The 17,124-nt window shown below is 36.7% G+C and overlaps 1 protein-coding gene across 1 annotated transcript in view; it reads left to right on the forward strand.

Moving 5' to 3' along the window:
* Positions 1 to 2,270: 2,270 nt before the first annotated feature.
* The window catches only part of LOC309857350 (ligand of Numb protein X 2-like), a gene marked incomplete at its 5' end in the record, with an annotated part of 436,750 nt that continues 421,896 nt past the window's right edge, over positions 2,271 to 17,124 (forward strand). Inside the window, 7 exons of the mRNA XM_082750071.1 lie at positions 2,271 to 2,274; positions 3,549 to 3,698; positions 4,346 to 4,483; positions 7,104 to 7,214; positions 11,624 to 11,648; positions 12,761 to 12,826; positions 15,785 to 16,032. Coding sequence (XP_082606197.1) covers positions 2,271 to 2,274; positions 3,549 to 3,698; positions 4,346 to 4,483; positions 7,104 to 7,214; positions 11,624 to 11,648; positions 12,761 to 12,826; positions 15,785 to 16,032 — 742 coding nt within the window. The remainder of the gene's footprint in view (positions 2,275 to 3,548; positions 3,699 to 4,345; positions 4,484 to 7,103; positions 7,215 to 11,623; positions 11,649 to 12,760; positions 12,827 to 15,784; positions 16,033 to 17,124) is intronic.

The raw sequence follows: 17,124 nt of genomic DNA on the forward strand, positions 1-17,124 counted from the left end.
TTATTCATCAGAGAGAGCGAGAATAAGCAGGGGGAGCAGGTGGCAGAGGGAGAGGCAGGCTCCTCACCGAGCAAGGAGCCCATTACAGAACTTGATCCCAGGACCCTGGGATCATGATCTGAGCTGAAGGCAGCCGCTTAACCAATTGAGCCACGCAGGCATCCCAAGATCTCTTTTCAAAATAACTTCTTTTTTGGTATACTTGACACAATGAAGATATACCTCTTTAAATATAAAGAAGTAATTTAATTTTTTTTTAAGATTTTATTTATTTATTTGACAGACAGATCACAAGTAGGCAGAGAGGCAGGCAGAGAGAGAGAGAGGGAAGCAGGCTCCCTGCTGAGCATAGAGCCCGATATTGGGCTCGATCCCAGGACCCTGAGATCATGACCTGAGCCGAAGGCAGCAGCTTAACCCACTGAGCCACCCAGGTGCCCCAAGAATTAATTTAATCTTTACAAGAGAGTATATAATGCAGTGTTTCACCTTAGTGAAGATAAATCAAGTTTACCAATTTGGACGTTAATTTAATTTAGTATATATGGTGCAGTCAGCATCCTTTCTTGCTATAACGTTATAATTTACCTTCCTAAGAGACGTTTTAAATTTTTATATTATTAAAAGAGTTGTTTAGATGGGAAAAGGGCAAGAGGTCAAGGTTTCTGGTAGACATTTCAATAATAAAAATCTGTTTATTAATACTTAAGATATTTGGTTATTAAAAATATGTGTCAGTAATGCTGCCATTTCAAAAGCTTATTTCTTTATTTACTCTTTATTCTGTACCCGCAGGGCCTCTTGGTCTCTGTTACCACTTTATGCATTGACATTGCAGCTTTGATTGAAACTTTTCACAGCCACACATAGAAAATGTAAGAACTGCAGGAATGCGGGAGCTTCCAGTGAGCTCCTTGAAACGACTTTGTGTGCCAGTGTTGGCTTAGAGTAGCTTTTTTTCTCCTTGCCTAATGTTGTTATAAGCAGTAGTTGTTTGCATTTATAAATCTTATTCCCTATATAATTATATATAGCCGGTAATATGAAAACCGGTGCTCTAGGAAGAACGTTTCTATTAGTGGTCATGGTAGAAGATACTGGTTGTTGTAGTATCATATCCTGAGGATGACTCTAAGTCTTGCCCTTGTAATAACCCCCCACAAAATGTCATCTGCCATTGATGATTAAATTTTATTTCTCTTTTTGTCCTCAGGAATAGCAACAACTATAACTACAGGATTAACTCTGGGTAAGCATTTTTTGAGGAAAGATCCCAGATCTGTGGTTTTCTTCTCTTCTCTTTCTTATTATCTCACAGAGCTGGGGTATAGAAGGAAGCATGTAAGGAACCTAATAGATCACAGACACTGACTCATTATACAGCCTTTCAGTACTGGAGTTTTTAAAAAAGTCAATGACTGTTTAATTCAGGAAAAAAACCTTTAAATACAGCAATGGTTTTTTTCCTCTGGAGGTTTATTTTACATTGTATTTTTATAGTCATTTGAACCCGTTTAGTGGGGGAAAAAAAAAAAAGCAACAAACTCTAGACCAGAAGTCTTAGAATTAAGCCCTGGTTGTAATTCCAAATCATTGTGAGGTCTTAGGTAGTCATGTAGTATCTGGCAGCTTTTGGTTATCTGTAAAACAAGGGTAGGACTGAAAAGTTTTTGTATTTCTTTTCAGCTCAAAAACGCCATGGTTCTCTGTAGCGATACGCCAAAGGGAATGTGAGTAAGTAGTATGACAGTTAATAATGTCAAAGGAAATGAATGAATGAAAAGATAGTATGGGAACTCAGTTAAAGTAAATTTATTAATTAACTAATATTTGAAGTAAACTAAGGATTGGTGGACTTTGTTCATTTGGATGCTACTCACCTGTGACCCACAGAAAGTGTAACCCATCTGTTCACTACCAGAGTTTTGGACAGGATTGGCTTCGGGGCAAGCAGTTGGATTCTCTTCTTTTCTGAGATTTTAGAACCCATACAGGATTTCAAAGCACTGTACCCGGGCAGGAATTTCTGGTTGTGGTAAGGGCAATCCAGAAGTTTAATTTCTGGCAGCTGCTTCTCTCAGTGCCTTTAGGGAAAGCCAAAATGCAGGTCATTATGTATTTCCTCTTTTAATAGTTTGGAAAGGCTACTACTTCCTAACTCTGTGGCCTTGAGTATACATAATGCTTTGAACATTTAGTATTAGCTGTGTTGTGGTGATGGTACTGGTGGTGCAGGTGGTACTAATGATGTCAAAAGCATTAGCATGAGCATGAGTAAGGCATTCAGTGGGTGATGAGGTGAAGCTGACTGGCGGGTATAGTAACATGTTCTTGTATGACCTGATAAGTGCTCTAACATGTATGAAAGGCACGAGGGAAGTAGAGGAAGATAAGAGTAGAAGTTTATTTTGGGGGCAGGAAACATCATTCCTGATGGAGACATGCAACAGCCCAGTCATAAGGGGATTCAGGGAAGTAGGAAAAGTACTTGGTTAGAATTTAGGATTCAGAAGTGGGAATGGTAGGGAGAGAGGGGGTGTGAAGAGCAGATTGGAAGTAGATAGGAAAGGTGGTTGTGTGCCACGCCTTGTGACTCTAGTGTAGAGATAGTATAGAGCTAATAGGAGCCTTCAGTCAGAGATAATCACCAGGGTATTATATTTGTTGGTGTTCTCCCTTCTTGTTTTTTAAAGTAACTGAAATAATTCCAAGAATAGATTAAAGTTTAGAGGGACTGATAGCACAGAAACAAATTAAGAGGTTATAATTGTTCTTGAAAAGAAGATGACCTGAGCTAAGGGTTTTGAGGATGCTTGTAATCCAGAGCTATTTCTGCAGTAGAATCAGCAGGATTCATGGCTAGTAGAATTCAGGAGAGAGAAGGGATGTCAGGGGTGATTATGGTTTCTGGCTTGAACAACTGAGTGGACCACGGCAGGGGGTTTCGGAAACGTTTTGTGTAGGGAGGCGTAGAGGTGGAAAGTTAAGGGACATCTCGGTAGAGCTAACCAGTGGAGACTCGGGTAGGTGTAGATTTAGGCCTGTGTTGCCCTAGCTGAGATCCTGTAGTTGGGAAGTATGGGAGCAGGCCTGGAGCCGTAGGCAGTATCATTTAAGAACTGAACAGAGGAAGGAGATGGACAAAAGCAGACTGGAAGGAGTAGCCAGAGTTGACAGAAGTAAAGGCAGAGGAAACAGTAGAGAATGGTGGTTTAAATAGCGTTGGAGGGGAGGAATATTTTTCTGTTGAGTACAGAGCAAAGGAAGGGTAAGTGGTGTTTTAGGTAAATCCAGGGGTAGAACTGAAATTGGATTTCAATATGACCACATTGATGGGACTTTTTCTTGCTTTTCCTAAGATCATAGCATCCTCTTTTAATTATTCACCATGATTTGGCTCCAACTTCTATATTTTCCTTTTTCATACCTACCCACGTATCCTTCTGGCTACAAAAGTAGGGTCACGAACTTTTAGGGATCCTGATTGAAACCGGTGTAATACATATACAGTCATGGTAAAATAGGATTTGTTTGTTTGTTTGACACAGGAACGCCAGCAACTACATCTGCGTCTACAGCAGGTTTCAGTTTAGGATTTAGTAAACCTGCCGCATCTGCCACACCATTTGCTCTCCCTATTACTTCTACCTCAGCTCGTGGTCTTACTCTTTCGTCTGCTCTGACGTCAACTCCAGCAGGTGAGGCAGAATGGAAAAAGTCACGTTTTGTGGTTGAATTTTGTTTTGTTTTTGGCTAGTGAATATAGGGATCCACCTTATTCAAGATAACTTCAGTTTTGGAAAGTTTTTATTTTAATCACTCAGCAATTAGGATCCTACAAAGATCATCATTGGCTTTAAAGCAGCAGGAGCCATCCTGGAAGTTAATCTCTGTTTACAGAGCAAAGCAGGGACAGGGTGAGAGGTAAAATGTAAAACTATTAGTATACACTTTGTTTTCAAGGAGCATATTGGTGACAAGAAAGGATAAAGAATTTGCATCAGCCTTGCCTGCCTTAGGATTCATTCCATTTTGAAGGCGAATTTGGCATCCTGGATTGAAAACTCTTTATTATTCTCTGGAATCCGTTACCTTACACCATTCTAGTGTTACCTAGAACTCTGATTTGTGTCACTAGCGTTTCCTTACGGTCTTATTTCTCTTTATTCTTAAGTATATGTAATTTTATCTTTAGCAAGTAGTTTTTTAGGAAAAACTAGAGTGAATTTTGTCATGGACGTGAGGGCTGTCTGTTTTGGTGGTGGTGGGGAATGTTTTGTATTTTCTCCAATGTTCTTAGAAATGATGTTTCCTTTTGAAGCCTTTACCGTTTTACTTTCTATAGGATCTACAGGATTTACCCTAAATAATTTGGGCGGAACAACAGCTACAACTACTACCCCATCAACAAGCCATTCCTTATGGGGAGCCTTAGCTGGTTTGGGAGGTTCACTTTTCCAGAGTTCAAATATAGCCACATCAGGTAATTAATGGTATTCATTTTCCAAAATAGTAAATATTTATATTTAAATTTACTTTATCTGTATTTTGACCTTTGGAACAGACCACTTTGTCTCTTTAACCTGAATGTTTTTGTTTCGTATGAAAACTGAATTATAAAAAAATGGTTTTCATGCATAATTGGACATCTTAGCCATATTGCAGAAAAAAAGTTTTCTGCTTCTCAGTATTGACTGACTATATAAAGAAACAAAGAAGGGCCTGTTTAAGGATCTTATAAACTATTCTAGAGAAATTTATCAAGAAATGGTAGTTGTAGAGTCTTGGATCATTTGGTATCTAAGTTCGTTGCAAAACAACTTGACCTTTCAAGCCCTGGTTTTAAGAATGGCTTTCCATTACAGGCATCAGGAAAGGGTATTAGCGTGCTTTGAAGAAAAGGTTTTAGAACACAAGTATTAAATTTATTCTAGTCAAGCAAAATACTAAAGTATCAATACAATTGGCAGAGAATACTTCATATTTTCCATGTTGGATTGATTTTTCATTTCTTTCTTATTTTGAAATTAGCTTCATGTTAAGGATTCTGTCGATGTTTTGAGTATTAAGATATACTATAAATATATTTATATATAAATATAAATGAATGAAGAATAGAGGAAACATGATACTATAAATAATATAATATAATACCATGTAGGAGTGAGAAGAGCTTTCCTCTGATTTGAAAACATTGTATAATTATCTCACATAGCAATATAATATCAAGAATTTCTCTTTAACAATTTATGTGTTAGGAAAAACATATTTTTTGGCTTTGAAACATGTAAAAATCATAGCATTCCCAGTAATACATAGGTTCATGTATAATGGCTATTTAATATCAGAAGTTTTACTCAATACCTCGTACGTGTCTCATACTTGGTCGTGTGGGAGAGATGAAGGAGAATGACCTAGTGTTTTCTATTAAACAGCTCTTTCATGTCCTCCGTTCAGGTACTAAATTTAGTGAAGAAACTCTGGGTCAGTGGAAGGGGAAAAAAGGAGTTGGTGAAGATAATCTGTAAAAATTGGTAGCATTCAGGTTTGCATTATCTTTCAGATACTTGTCTTTGTCACTGTAGTCTCACCTTGTAGGTATTCAAAATATCTCCTAATAACTGAATCACTGGATGACTGTAACATACATTTCTTTGTAGGATAAGTGTTTAAACATCTCTCCTAAAGAGTCCTATGAGAGCAAAACACAAAAATAACAGAAAGGGGAGGTGGAGGATTGTTTTTGTGTCTTTGTAATGAGTTTGTAGGCTTGCTACAATTTTTCTTAGGCTCTAGACACACGTCAGTGCTTGATTTAAGGTTGTGCTAACTAAACATACCCCTGTATTTTTTTTTTTAATGGACATTCATTTAGCTATATTTTTTTTCACACATTGTCAGTATTTAAATCCACTCTTCATATATCCCCTGCTTTTATTCAGTACCTCTACTGTTTCCTCTGTTTAAAGTAAATAGCATCTGTCCAAAAAGAACCACAGTTATGTGAGCTTGGTAATGCATGGACTTAGATGATTTACCAATGCGTGGTGTTTAAAATTCTGCTACTTGATTTACAAGCATACCTTTATGACTTAAGATTAACTGTAGTTTAGCCCCTTCAATTCCTTTTGTCAGTGCGGTAGGATTTAAATAAATGAAGTCTATTTCTTTCATTAAATTTTTTTTGAAAAAGCTTGGGAGTATGAAATTTGATGTTTGAACTGTAAAGCTTCTAACTCTCAGTTCTTTCGATTTCATGAATAATGAAACTATTGGCTTTATAAGATTTATAAGATTTGCTGAAATCTTATAAATCATTACCGGATTATTTTATTATGTAATTTATTTATCTGTTACCAGCTTTCCTGAGGTATAATTGAGAAGTAAAATTGTAAGATATTTAAAGTGTAGAGCATAGTGATTTCATATATACATGCACATTGTAAATGCCCATCAAGTTAATTAACACATCCAATACTTGATAATTTAAAAAGTATCCAATTACAAAGCATGACTAGAGGACAAGAAGTATTCACCTGGAAATATACAAACTAAAACTGCTTTTTCAGGAGGATTTAAAAAAAACAAGTAGTATGTTCACATTTATTGAATTAACAGATAAACTCTGACCTTTTTAGTAAAGAAAAATTAATAGACCCATAAATACAGAGAACTGATGGTTGCCCGAAAGGGTAGGGAGGACAGGCAAAATGGCTGACGGGGAGTTGGTACAACCTTCCAGTTATGGAATCAGTTACAGGGATAGATATAATCCATGGTATTGTAATAAGGTTGTATGGTGACAGATAGGGTAGTGACACTTGTGGTGAACATAGCATGTATAGAGTTTTCAAGTCACTGTTGTATACTAATGTGACATTGTGTGTCTACACTTTAAAAAATTACCTAAAACGTAAAGAAGTTAAAATTATATTATCCAGACTACATACACCATTAAATCCCAGCTTTAGACTTATTCCATGTTATTTGCTTAAAGCAATTATGAAGAAAAATGGGATCCAGCTTGAAAGCATTTGAGAATTTTGTCCATTGAGGGAAAATCATTGTAAAGACTTTGTAAATTATATTTGGTTTATTTGTAGGATTTGGACAGAATGCTTTAGGCTTGACTTTGGGAACCACAGCAGCTACTTCAACTGCAGGCAGTGAAGGTCTTGGTGGTATAGATTTTCGTACCTCATCAGATAAAAAGAGTAAGTAATGTTCTGTTCTAACAGTAACTTAAATTTCTATGTCAGTAAGATTTTTAGTTACATGTTCAGTAGTAAAGTTTTTACTTTTACATTTACTTTATATCTCACAAATTTTTTGTGTATTATGTGTTTAAGATTTTATTTTCATAAAAAACTGAGTTTTGTTTATGCATACGGTTATGTAACTGTCAGTGTGTGTATTAATATATGTTCTTAAGTTGGGATCATGAACACATGTATGGTATATAAGTTGATACTTGAACAACATGCTTTGAACATGTTAGGTCCACTTATATGTGAATTTTTTCCAGTAAAAGTGGAGTCCTGTAAATGTGTTTTCCTTACGATTTTCTTAATATTTTCTTTTCTCTATCTTACTTTATTGTAAGACTGCAGTATGTAGTACATATCACATACAAAGTGTGTGTGAATAGACTTTATATTGTCAGTAAACATTCTGGTCAGCAGGAAGCTATTAGTAAAGATTTTGGGGAGTCAAATTATGTGTAGATTTTCAACTGCCTGGGTGTTTAGGACCCTTAATCCCTGCATTGTTCAAAGGTCAACTGGATTGCTTTGTAACCTGTTCTTTCTCATATGTTATATCACCAATATTTGTCAGTTCAGTAATTCTTTAGGAGTGTTTTATTGCTGCTTACATCAGCTTTATGAATCGATACATCATTAATCAGCCGTCCTTCCATTATTAGTGTTTGTATTCAGTTCGTATACTCTAGGAAGTATCAACATATTGAGCATCTTTATGGGGAGAGGCAATGTGGTATTGTAGCTTAAGAGGATAGACTTGAGCTGAAACCTGGCTTCAGATCCCCTCCACTGTTGATAAGCTCTGCGACCTTGTTCAAGTTATTTATCCCTCTGTGTTTAGTTTCTTTATCTGTAAAGTGGGGGAAAAGAACAGTAACTACTTGACATTGTTGGTCCAAGGATTATAGTTTATAAGACTTCAGTAGAGCCAGGCACATAATAAATGCTCTCTATGTGTTTGTTTTTCTTATAAATTTTTATTCATATTTTTTTATTATTTTTTAAAGATAACCTAGAAACTGAATCACTGGCTTAAAGAGAGGGGAGAGTTTTGGAGACTCTTGGTAAATATTGTAAAATTACTTTCTAGAAAGAGTTTACCAATTGATTACCCACCAGCCAGTATGAAAATGCCGTTCTTACTGTGCTCTTGCAATGCTGAATATTCTTGTTAAAAAATTACCAATCCAGATTCATTTTGAAAGATGTTTTAGTTTTGTTGATTCCCTGTGCATTATTTTTTGTTTTGTCGATTCCCTGTGCATGATTTTTTGTTTTGTCTTGCATTGCCTCTTCTGCCTCTGATGAAAGCATGTTTCACCTATTGCATTGAATCCTCTGAAGAACCTAGAATGAGTAACAGATGAAGGAGTCCATATATCTGTGTAGGAATTTTTTATTTGGATGTGGTTTTTATTAGGTAGACGATTCTAGGGTGATGTACTGTTTTAAAAGCTGGCTATCCTAAAATCCTTTTAAACTTAGAAAATTTAGGATTACTTTGAATGAAAATTGATTTTTATTTTATTTTACTTTTTTTTTAAACTTTATTTGACAGAGAAGAAGAGACAGCTAGAGAGGGAATACAAGTGGGGAGTAGGAGAGGGAGAAGCAGGCTTCCTGCTGAGCCAGGAGCCTGATGCAGGGCTTGATCCCAGGACCCTGGATCATGACCTGAGCTGAAGGCTGATGCTTAACAACTGAGCCACTCAGGCGCCCCCAAAATTGATTTTTAAACATAGGGGTCTGTCTCTTGTTTTTACTTAGTTTTCTTTGTAGCCACATCAAAATTAGAAGGAATTATCTTAGATGATTTAGCAGCTTATTTTTTAATCAGCTGAAGCAGTCTGGTACCCTTGAACTACTTTGATTTTAATTATGAAACTGGTTCTCTCTTTATTGTAATTGCTTTTAGGCTCCACGTGAAAGACTTGATTGAGGCAAAGGAGTAAGAGAAATATAAGGAGTTAATCTCCCTTTGCGCCCTCCCCCCCCGCCCCCCGCGCCACTCCACCTTCCCCCATTGTCTTCCTCTTGTGTTGTGCCTCAGAGTTGAACCAAAGGAGTATGTAAAATAAGTGCACATGACCTGATATAGCACATCCAGTTCCTTTTAACCTGCTATACGTGTCCAGGGGTTCCTTATTAATCTAAAGGTTTTCTCTGTTTCCCTAGCAGCTGCATCAGTTAGCCTGGACCTGCTGTATTGGGTTTGATAGATGAAGAGGGGTAGGAAGCAGTGGTCTATAAGTGGGGGCAGCATGGAGTAAGATCTAGAGACAAGGATGCTCTTTACTCTTTTGAAGAACTGCTGGAAAACCGGCGAGCTGCAGCATGGGAAGATCAGATTCCAGATGTCATGAAGGGAAGGGCCGTGTATGTCATCTTAAAGAGTTTTGTAATTACACGGAGGACAGTTGAGACCCACTAGGGTTTTGATGTGAATAATATGACATGAGATACGTGTTTGAAGAAGAGCATTCTGGCAGCCATGTGGAAGATAATGTGCAGGAGGGCAGGAACAGAGGTGGAGTGCTGACAGTGAGCTTTGACAGCAGTCCACAGGTATTACAGATGCCAAGCTAGATGGACTAGTCAGGGCCCACGGTCGGCCACAAACAGGCCTAAGTTTTATATACGCAGGTTTGTGTGTATAGAGACTTCTGTAAATATAATAAAAATGGAATATCAAAGAGAGAGCAGAATAGGACACTAATGAGTAAAAAAGTTGAAGTCTGTGGGAAAAAAATTAAATCCCTCCTTTATCTTACTGTGTCTCACCCAGTCAAAGGCTTGCATCGGTAGAACATGGATATCAATTTTAGAAATGTTAAACTATGAAAGAGAAATATCAACATACAAAGTAAGGAAAAATAAATTGTAGTTAGATTAAAAAGGTAAACAAAAGAAACCCTATGGACAAAGGCAAAAGGTAAAGGACAGGTGGGAAGTAAAATACTGCTGTTTCGATGCTTTTTTCCTTCACATTTTAACATCCGAAATTGAGATGTATCTTGAAATGAAGGTCTCATTTTAGAAATAGACACATAAAGTATATGTATGAGATAATTAATATGCTTAATGTTGAAATAGCTCTGAGAAGTCAGTGAGAAACATACCTCGGATATACCTCAAATAGCCTGAATAGACCATTCACTCAAGGAGAAATAGACTTGTCTAATTAATATTTGAAATGTTTTACTTAGTACTGTCAGAAATATGAATTTATATGATAATGAAGTGGCATTTCTCACCTATGTACTGGCAGTGATTGTTTCCGAAAAATGTACATTGTTGTAGATGGTGTGATGGAAAAATTACTTATTCGTAGTAGGTGGGAAGGTAAATTGGAACAGTTGTTTTAAAGGATCAGTTTGATAATACAAAGGTTTTCCTTGATGTAATCTTTGACCTATAAATTCCTCTTTCTGTGGAATACAAATAAGTCATGCACAAGTATTTGGAGATAAAGGCATTCACTGTAGCAGCATTGTTTATATAGTAAAGGCGTATATGTTAAGAAGAGGGTTGGGCATAAAGGTTCTGATACAGCTATGTCATCAGTATTCTGTGGTCATTTAAAATCATGTTAAGTGACATGAAAAAGACTTAATTTCAACATCCTGAGAAAATATGTGCACATAACTTATGGTCATCCCGATCACATTTAAAAATGTGTGTGTAAGTGCCAAAAGAGGTTGAAAGAGGAACCATTAAGGTTCTGTGATGGGATGAAGTTTTGTGTGTTCCTGTATTTTCTTCATTAAGCAGGTTTTATTTTGCAGTGTGAAATATATTCTGGAAAAGCAGAAAGGGAGTCACTGCATTTTGCTGACGGAGCATTTTTACTTTTCTACTTTTAGACATACACTATTAATGATAACCACTAAATAAGTGTTCATGAGAAAGCTTTCTCATGTTGATCTATCTGCACACATTAAAAACATCATCTTAAAAAATTGCTGCTTTTGTAAAATATTTAGAGACATCCGGGTAGTCTGACATATTTTAGTATTCTGAACTAATAGAACCTAAGAAAGCATCCAGTAGAACTTGCAGGAGGTCAACTGTGCTAAGCAAGAATATTTTTCATAGAAGATAGTTGAAAGAGGAAGAATCTTGCCCTTGAAAGAAATAGATACAAATCACCTACGTAACTATCTGTTTATGTGTATACAAACATGTCCCCATAGTATGTAGTTTGGAGTTTGTGACAAGTGACCTCACATGATGTCTACGAGGCTGTCCGAAAAATGCTTAGAAGTTTCTGTTTATACCTAAGTTTGTGTTAAATTGAAACTTGAATTTGGAATACATTGTTAAATGACCTGTTTTTATATAAAGCTTCTTGAATTTTCTAGGTGATAAAACAGGAACAAGACCAGAGTAGGTTTACAATTTAACTTTCAAAGTATTTTATTTGTTAATTTATAGGCAGGTGGTCTCATCGGAAGTAAAAGAAACTACATAGACATTTAGAAGAAAAATTCTTTGAATCAGTTTTTGTCTAAAGTAAAATAATAAACATATGCTCTGGAAAGATTTTGGCAGGTCAGGTCTTTAATTTTTAATCATTAGGAAAGTTATAACCAATTCTTTCTGGAATACTTTATGCTCAGTTTTAGGTATACAGACCTTTTCTATATAAACTACTATACCAGTCCCATTTATTTTCTGATGATGAAGAGGGAGAAAAGCCTCTATCTATAATATACATCAGATAGGTTTGAAGATCACTATTTTTACTAGCACTTACATTTTCTCACCTAATTTGTATTACATTAGATAAAACATTTGTAAATAAATGATCAAGTTCATGCCTCCAAAATATCTTCTGTATACTTTAGCCCTATTTCATAAATGAGAAAGCTGTAGGAGACTGAGGTTTGCTCCAGGTTCTATCAAGGATGTAGTAGCAGATCTGTGACTGAATTTTAACTCATAATTCCATTACAGCATGCCACATTTCACCTCTTCCTATTCTCATTAAATATTTATGATTCCCTCAGTCTATCCCTAGGTTTTATTTTGTTGAAGAATAAATTGAAATTCTAAAAATCAAGTAAAATACAATGAGAATCTCATTATGAGAAGTTTGTAGACTTTCTTTAATGAATGCTTTAATATTTTTGAACGAAATAAAAGGTCAGTCATAGAGTTTTTGAGCCAGTGGAACTTAGTTCAATATTTAATCTCTTGTATTTTCTAATTTTTTTTCTTAAACATTTGGTCAGATGCATTTATGTGTACTTATGATAGGTGCCAGTCCTTCTAAAAGGGAAATTAGAAGAGAAATCTCCCTGTCAGATGAATTGTTAAAGCTATTTTAAAGGTCAGGAAACAACATTTTTTTATAAAGAGATTTGAAATCAACCATAAGAGCTATAAATGGGGAATATTTGTTTTAACTCCTCCCCTTTAACCCTTATGTAGTGGAACTCAGCTGTCAGCTTTTTAGAACCTCAATGGCTTTAATCTATCTGTGGCATTTTTCTCAGGGATAGTAAAGCACTGAAGGATGAAAATCTCCCTCCTGTCATCTGCCAGGATGTTGAAAACCTCCAGTAAGTGTGTCAAATGTAATTAGATATATCATGTTGAAGAATGTTAGAATCTATTTTAAGGGGAACATCTCTTCTTCCTCTTAAACATTTTAACTTGGGTGTTGGTAAAAATTTTAATATTTTTATAAACAAAGCAGAATAATGGGAATTAAAATTCTGTTATTGTCAATCTGAAAAAAAGCATGTGAACTGTGGATGAATTTTTAATATTTCCTTTTTAAAAAACACTAGGACTCTGACCAGCCTATAGTAAATATACTTTTTTCCTATAGGAAACCAAAGGTATATTTTTTGGAATTCAGTTTTATGTATCTTTTTAGGAAATTTGTGAAGGAACAGAAACATGTACAAGAAGAAATTAGTAGAATGTCTTCAAAAGCCATGCTTAAAGTAGAAGAAGATATTAAAGCTCTGAAACAGCTTCTGTCACTGGCTGCCAGTGGATTACAGAGGAACACCCTCAGTATTGACAAGTTGAAAACAGAAACTGCTCAGGTAAACTAACTTAAAGTAATTTTATTGTAGGGTTTTGTTTTGTTTTATTTAAGTCTTATAGGTTATAAGACTTGATACAGATGTACTGTAAGAAAACTGTATAGCATGTGTGCTTTTTAAAAAAAGATTTTATTTATTTGAGAGAGAGAGAAAGAGAGCATGAGAGGGGGGAGGGTCAAAGGGAGAAGCTGACCCCTTGCTGAGCAGGGAGTGAGTTGCAGGACTCAGTCTTGGGTTTCAGGATCATGACCTGAGCCGAAGGCAGTCGCTTGACCAACTGACACCCAGGAGCCCTAGCTTGAGTACTTTTAAGTTGCTATGATACTAGTAGTCACTAGTTTGTATTGAGTTCTGATTATTTATGAGGCAGTATTTTAAGCAATTTAGTTTTCCTGAAAGCTCTATGAGTTAGGCCATCTTATCTTTGTTATATAAAGAAGAATATGGGCAGAGAGGTTGTTAATAAATGGAAGAGGTTGTCAATAAGTGGAAGAGCTGATACTCTTAACTAGTTTGTTTCCTAAGAGTACTTGCTGGCTAAATTGCTATATCATGCAAGCAAGGTAGAAAAATATGTTTTTAAAAATCTGTCATCCATTAAATAAAAATTATATTAAGCTTTTTAACTATTAAAAATTCTGATGACTTGCCAGTCTTCTGTCTTAGTTATAAATGTTAATGAGGCTCATGTTTTTTGCCATTCATATGTACTTGTTTTTTCTTTCTATGCTATAATCTATGTCATTTTTTCTTTGTTGACACTCTTGCCTCCCTTGTGTAGTTTGAAGTCTTTCATCGTCTCCTCCTGGCTAGTTGTTCCGTCTCTGTGTGCCCAGCTCCCCATCTGTTTAAAGGTGGGTGTTGCGTAGTCCTCTGTAACCTTCCTGAGTGCTAGATGAATGCGTTCTTCCATAGTTCTCTGTGATATCACACAAAATACCTGTCTTTAGTCCCTCTTAGCAATTTGCTATTCCATTGGGATGTAAGTATACCTGGTTCTTTACCTAACAACTTCAGGGTTCCAGTTTTAAATTTATTCTTGGGGACACCTGGGTGGCTCAGTTGGTTAAGAGGCTGCCTTCCACTCGGGTCATGATCCCAGAGTCCTGGGATTGAGTCCCACATCGGGCTCCTTGCTCAGCAGGAGGCCTGCTTCTTTTTCTGCCTCTGCCTGTGCTCACTCTCTCTGACAAAAAAAAAAAAAAAAAAAAGAAAGAAAGAACAGAAAAAAAATTTATTCGTGGATAAGATAAGAGGGGCTTTTCAGTTACTTAGTTTTTAGGATTTTGTAGTTGTTAGCTAGGCTCTTTCCCAGCTGTGCACATTCTGCTTATGTTTCCTTCCCAAACCCTGTTCCTAGTCTGTTTCTCCATCGAAGACTAGCTGTTACGCACATGGATACCAGTGTGTGATATGCATTTGGGGAATTGAATCTTTCCCTATAGTTTTAATCTCAAGTATTGTTTTATGATCCACTTTTTGTCACCATTTTTTAATTGAATGAAATAGTTTTAAAATGCATTTCTCATGCAATCTACTTACTTGACAAAAATAATTTTTCTCAGTGATACAATATTCCAAGTTACTTGTCAGGTCCTTGCAGGAACATTTCCTGGAGTGCGGCACAACAGTGCAGAAGGGAAATCCTTTGTCCTCTTAATAAGGTGATGAGGAAACCAGGAATGAGAAAAAGCTGGATAAAGAAATTCCATAGCAATCTTTTGCAAGAACTTGAAACCCACAACTTATCTTTAGTTTGTGAGGGGAAATTCATTACTTTTACAGCTAAGGGATAGCTTCCAGTTTTCAATAAATTTATCCTATACTTGATTTTTCATGAAATTTGAGATTTTAAAAAACACTATCATTGAATGTAGTCTGCAGTCCTAGACATAAGACCACCACCCACCATATGCAGCCTCTTGAGCCTTTGCTCTGCTTTTCTGCAAGTGGCAGAGCCTCACATGTATTGCTTCTCACTAATAAATGGATGTGTACCCTTGGGCCTGAGATTGGAAAGGAACAGTGTCACTCAGGGTCCAAGTCTGGATGCAGGAGCACATTGTGGAAGAAGACTGCTGTTTCCACTCCTGTTAAGGAGTTAAGCCATCCCTGTGAAAAGGGGGTTATGCAATCAGGATCTCAGAATAGTATTTGCAGGGTACCGTCAACTGTGCTGGTGTATTTCTGGGACTAGTATGTATCCGAATACAGGTTTTTATTGAAGTATTTTTTGACACATGCACGAAGCCACTATTCATGCCAATGCCTGTTTTAAGTTTGCTACACAGTGTGGTAGGAATTTAGTTTGAGCAGAGGTTAAAATCAGAATTACATACCACTTGTGGATTACCTCTAGGTGAGTTTGGCATTGAAGCAGTGGCTATTCTGTTGTTGGGGCACAAGCTGTCTATCATTTTTCCTTTCAAATCATCTGGGAACCCCCTAATGCTCTCTCTCTAGATGTCCTGGAGCTTTTCATCGGAGACTTGCCCTAGAAAGGAGGAAAACTGATAAAGCTCAGACAGACATTCAGAATGAAAATGGAACCACTGTAATAGATCTTCCAGCTACTTTATCCCTCGAAACGGACTGTTCAGGGACAGGCACAGCACCTGCTGAGCGCAGCTTGATATCAGCATCTCTGCCCCCGTGGCCTGAGGAGCCTGGCCTGGACAACCCCGCCTTGGAGGAGAACACGGCCACTGACAGTATGTGCTCTTCACCTTGCTTTTGCTTTTCATCTGTTTTCAAATCAGATATTTCCTTTCTTCTCAGTACTCCCTATTACTTTCCCTCCATGGGGTGTTGTTGTTGTTGTTTTTCCTCTTCAACAAATAATTTTACTGAGATATGCTTCACGTATCACATGTTCACCCTTTAAGTGTACAAGTCTTAACAGTTTGCTGTTTAGAAACAGAAAGCGAGTTTTACTTTGAGGCTTATGCTTCCCCCTCCCCCTCTTCTGTTGTAGTCCACAAATTCACTGGTCATCAGCAGGCTTCTTTTGTTTGTTTGTTTTGAAGCCTATTGCTTCTTGACTAAGAAATCCACAGCATCAAGAAGAACAAAAATAATACCTCAGCCTACGTGCTTATTCTGTGTCAGCACTGTGCCAGGCACTTTACATATATTAACTTATTAAATGCTTCTACGAATACTGGCTTTTTTTTAATGATGAGGAAATTTAGTCAGGGAGTCATTGGTCAAAGTCTGAGAGCCACGAAATCGCTATATATGTATCTGACTTCCAAGGCCATGTGTCTGACTATTGCTGTCCTCTGGTAGCAGCCACTGATCTGTCTACATGACCCACCAGGAAACAGTTAGAAAACCTCTAGTCATAGATCTTGGGCATATCTTTGTAGTTGGCCCTTTGTCTTACTTTTAAATAGGTTTATCTCTTATGAAAATTCCAATTTTTCTACAAATCCCATTTTTCCCAGCCATGGCTATAACAATTCTTCTATCTCCTACTGCTCAGATCAAGACCCTCCTCTTCTTGCTTAATGTGGTTATTTTGTCAACCACTACGGTGATTGTATGTCACAGAGTTTGTCTCTTTTATTTCATATGTACTGCCTTGCACTGTTTACAGTTGTTTCATGGGTCAGAGTTTCTCTGATCAATTAGGACAAGATGATATTGTCTGTATATTTCTTTATCAGATCACTATGTGGTCCCTAGTGATCTGATGCATAGTAGTTATTTGTTGATTATTCACCTTTTGAAGAGGAAGTGTTTTGCTAATCTTATCTATTGGTGTTTTGGTCATTCTGTTTTTCTTATCCCGTGGTATTGCT

This window comes from Mustela nivalis, assembly GCF_964662115.1.
Source record: "Mustela nivalis genome assembly, contig: HAP1_SCAFFOLD_632, whole genome shotgun sequence".
Lineage (NCBI taxonomy): Eukaryota > Metazoa > Chordata > Mammalia > Carnivora > Mustelidae > Mustela > Mustela nivalis.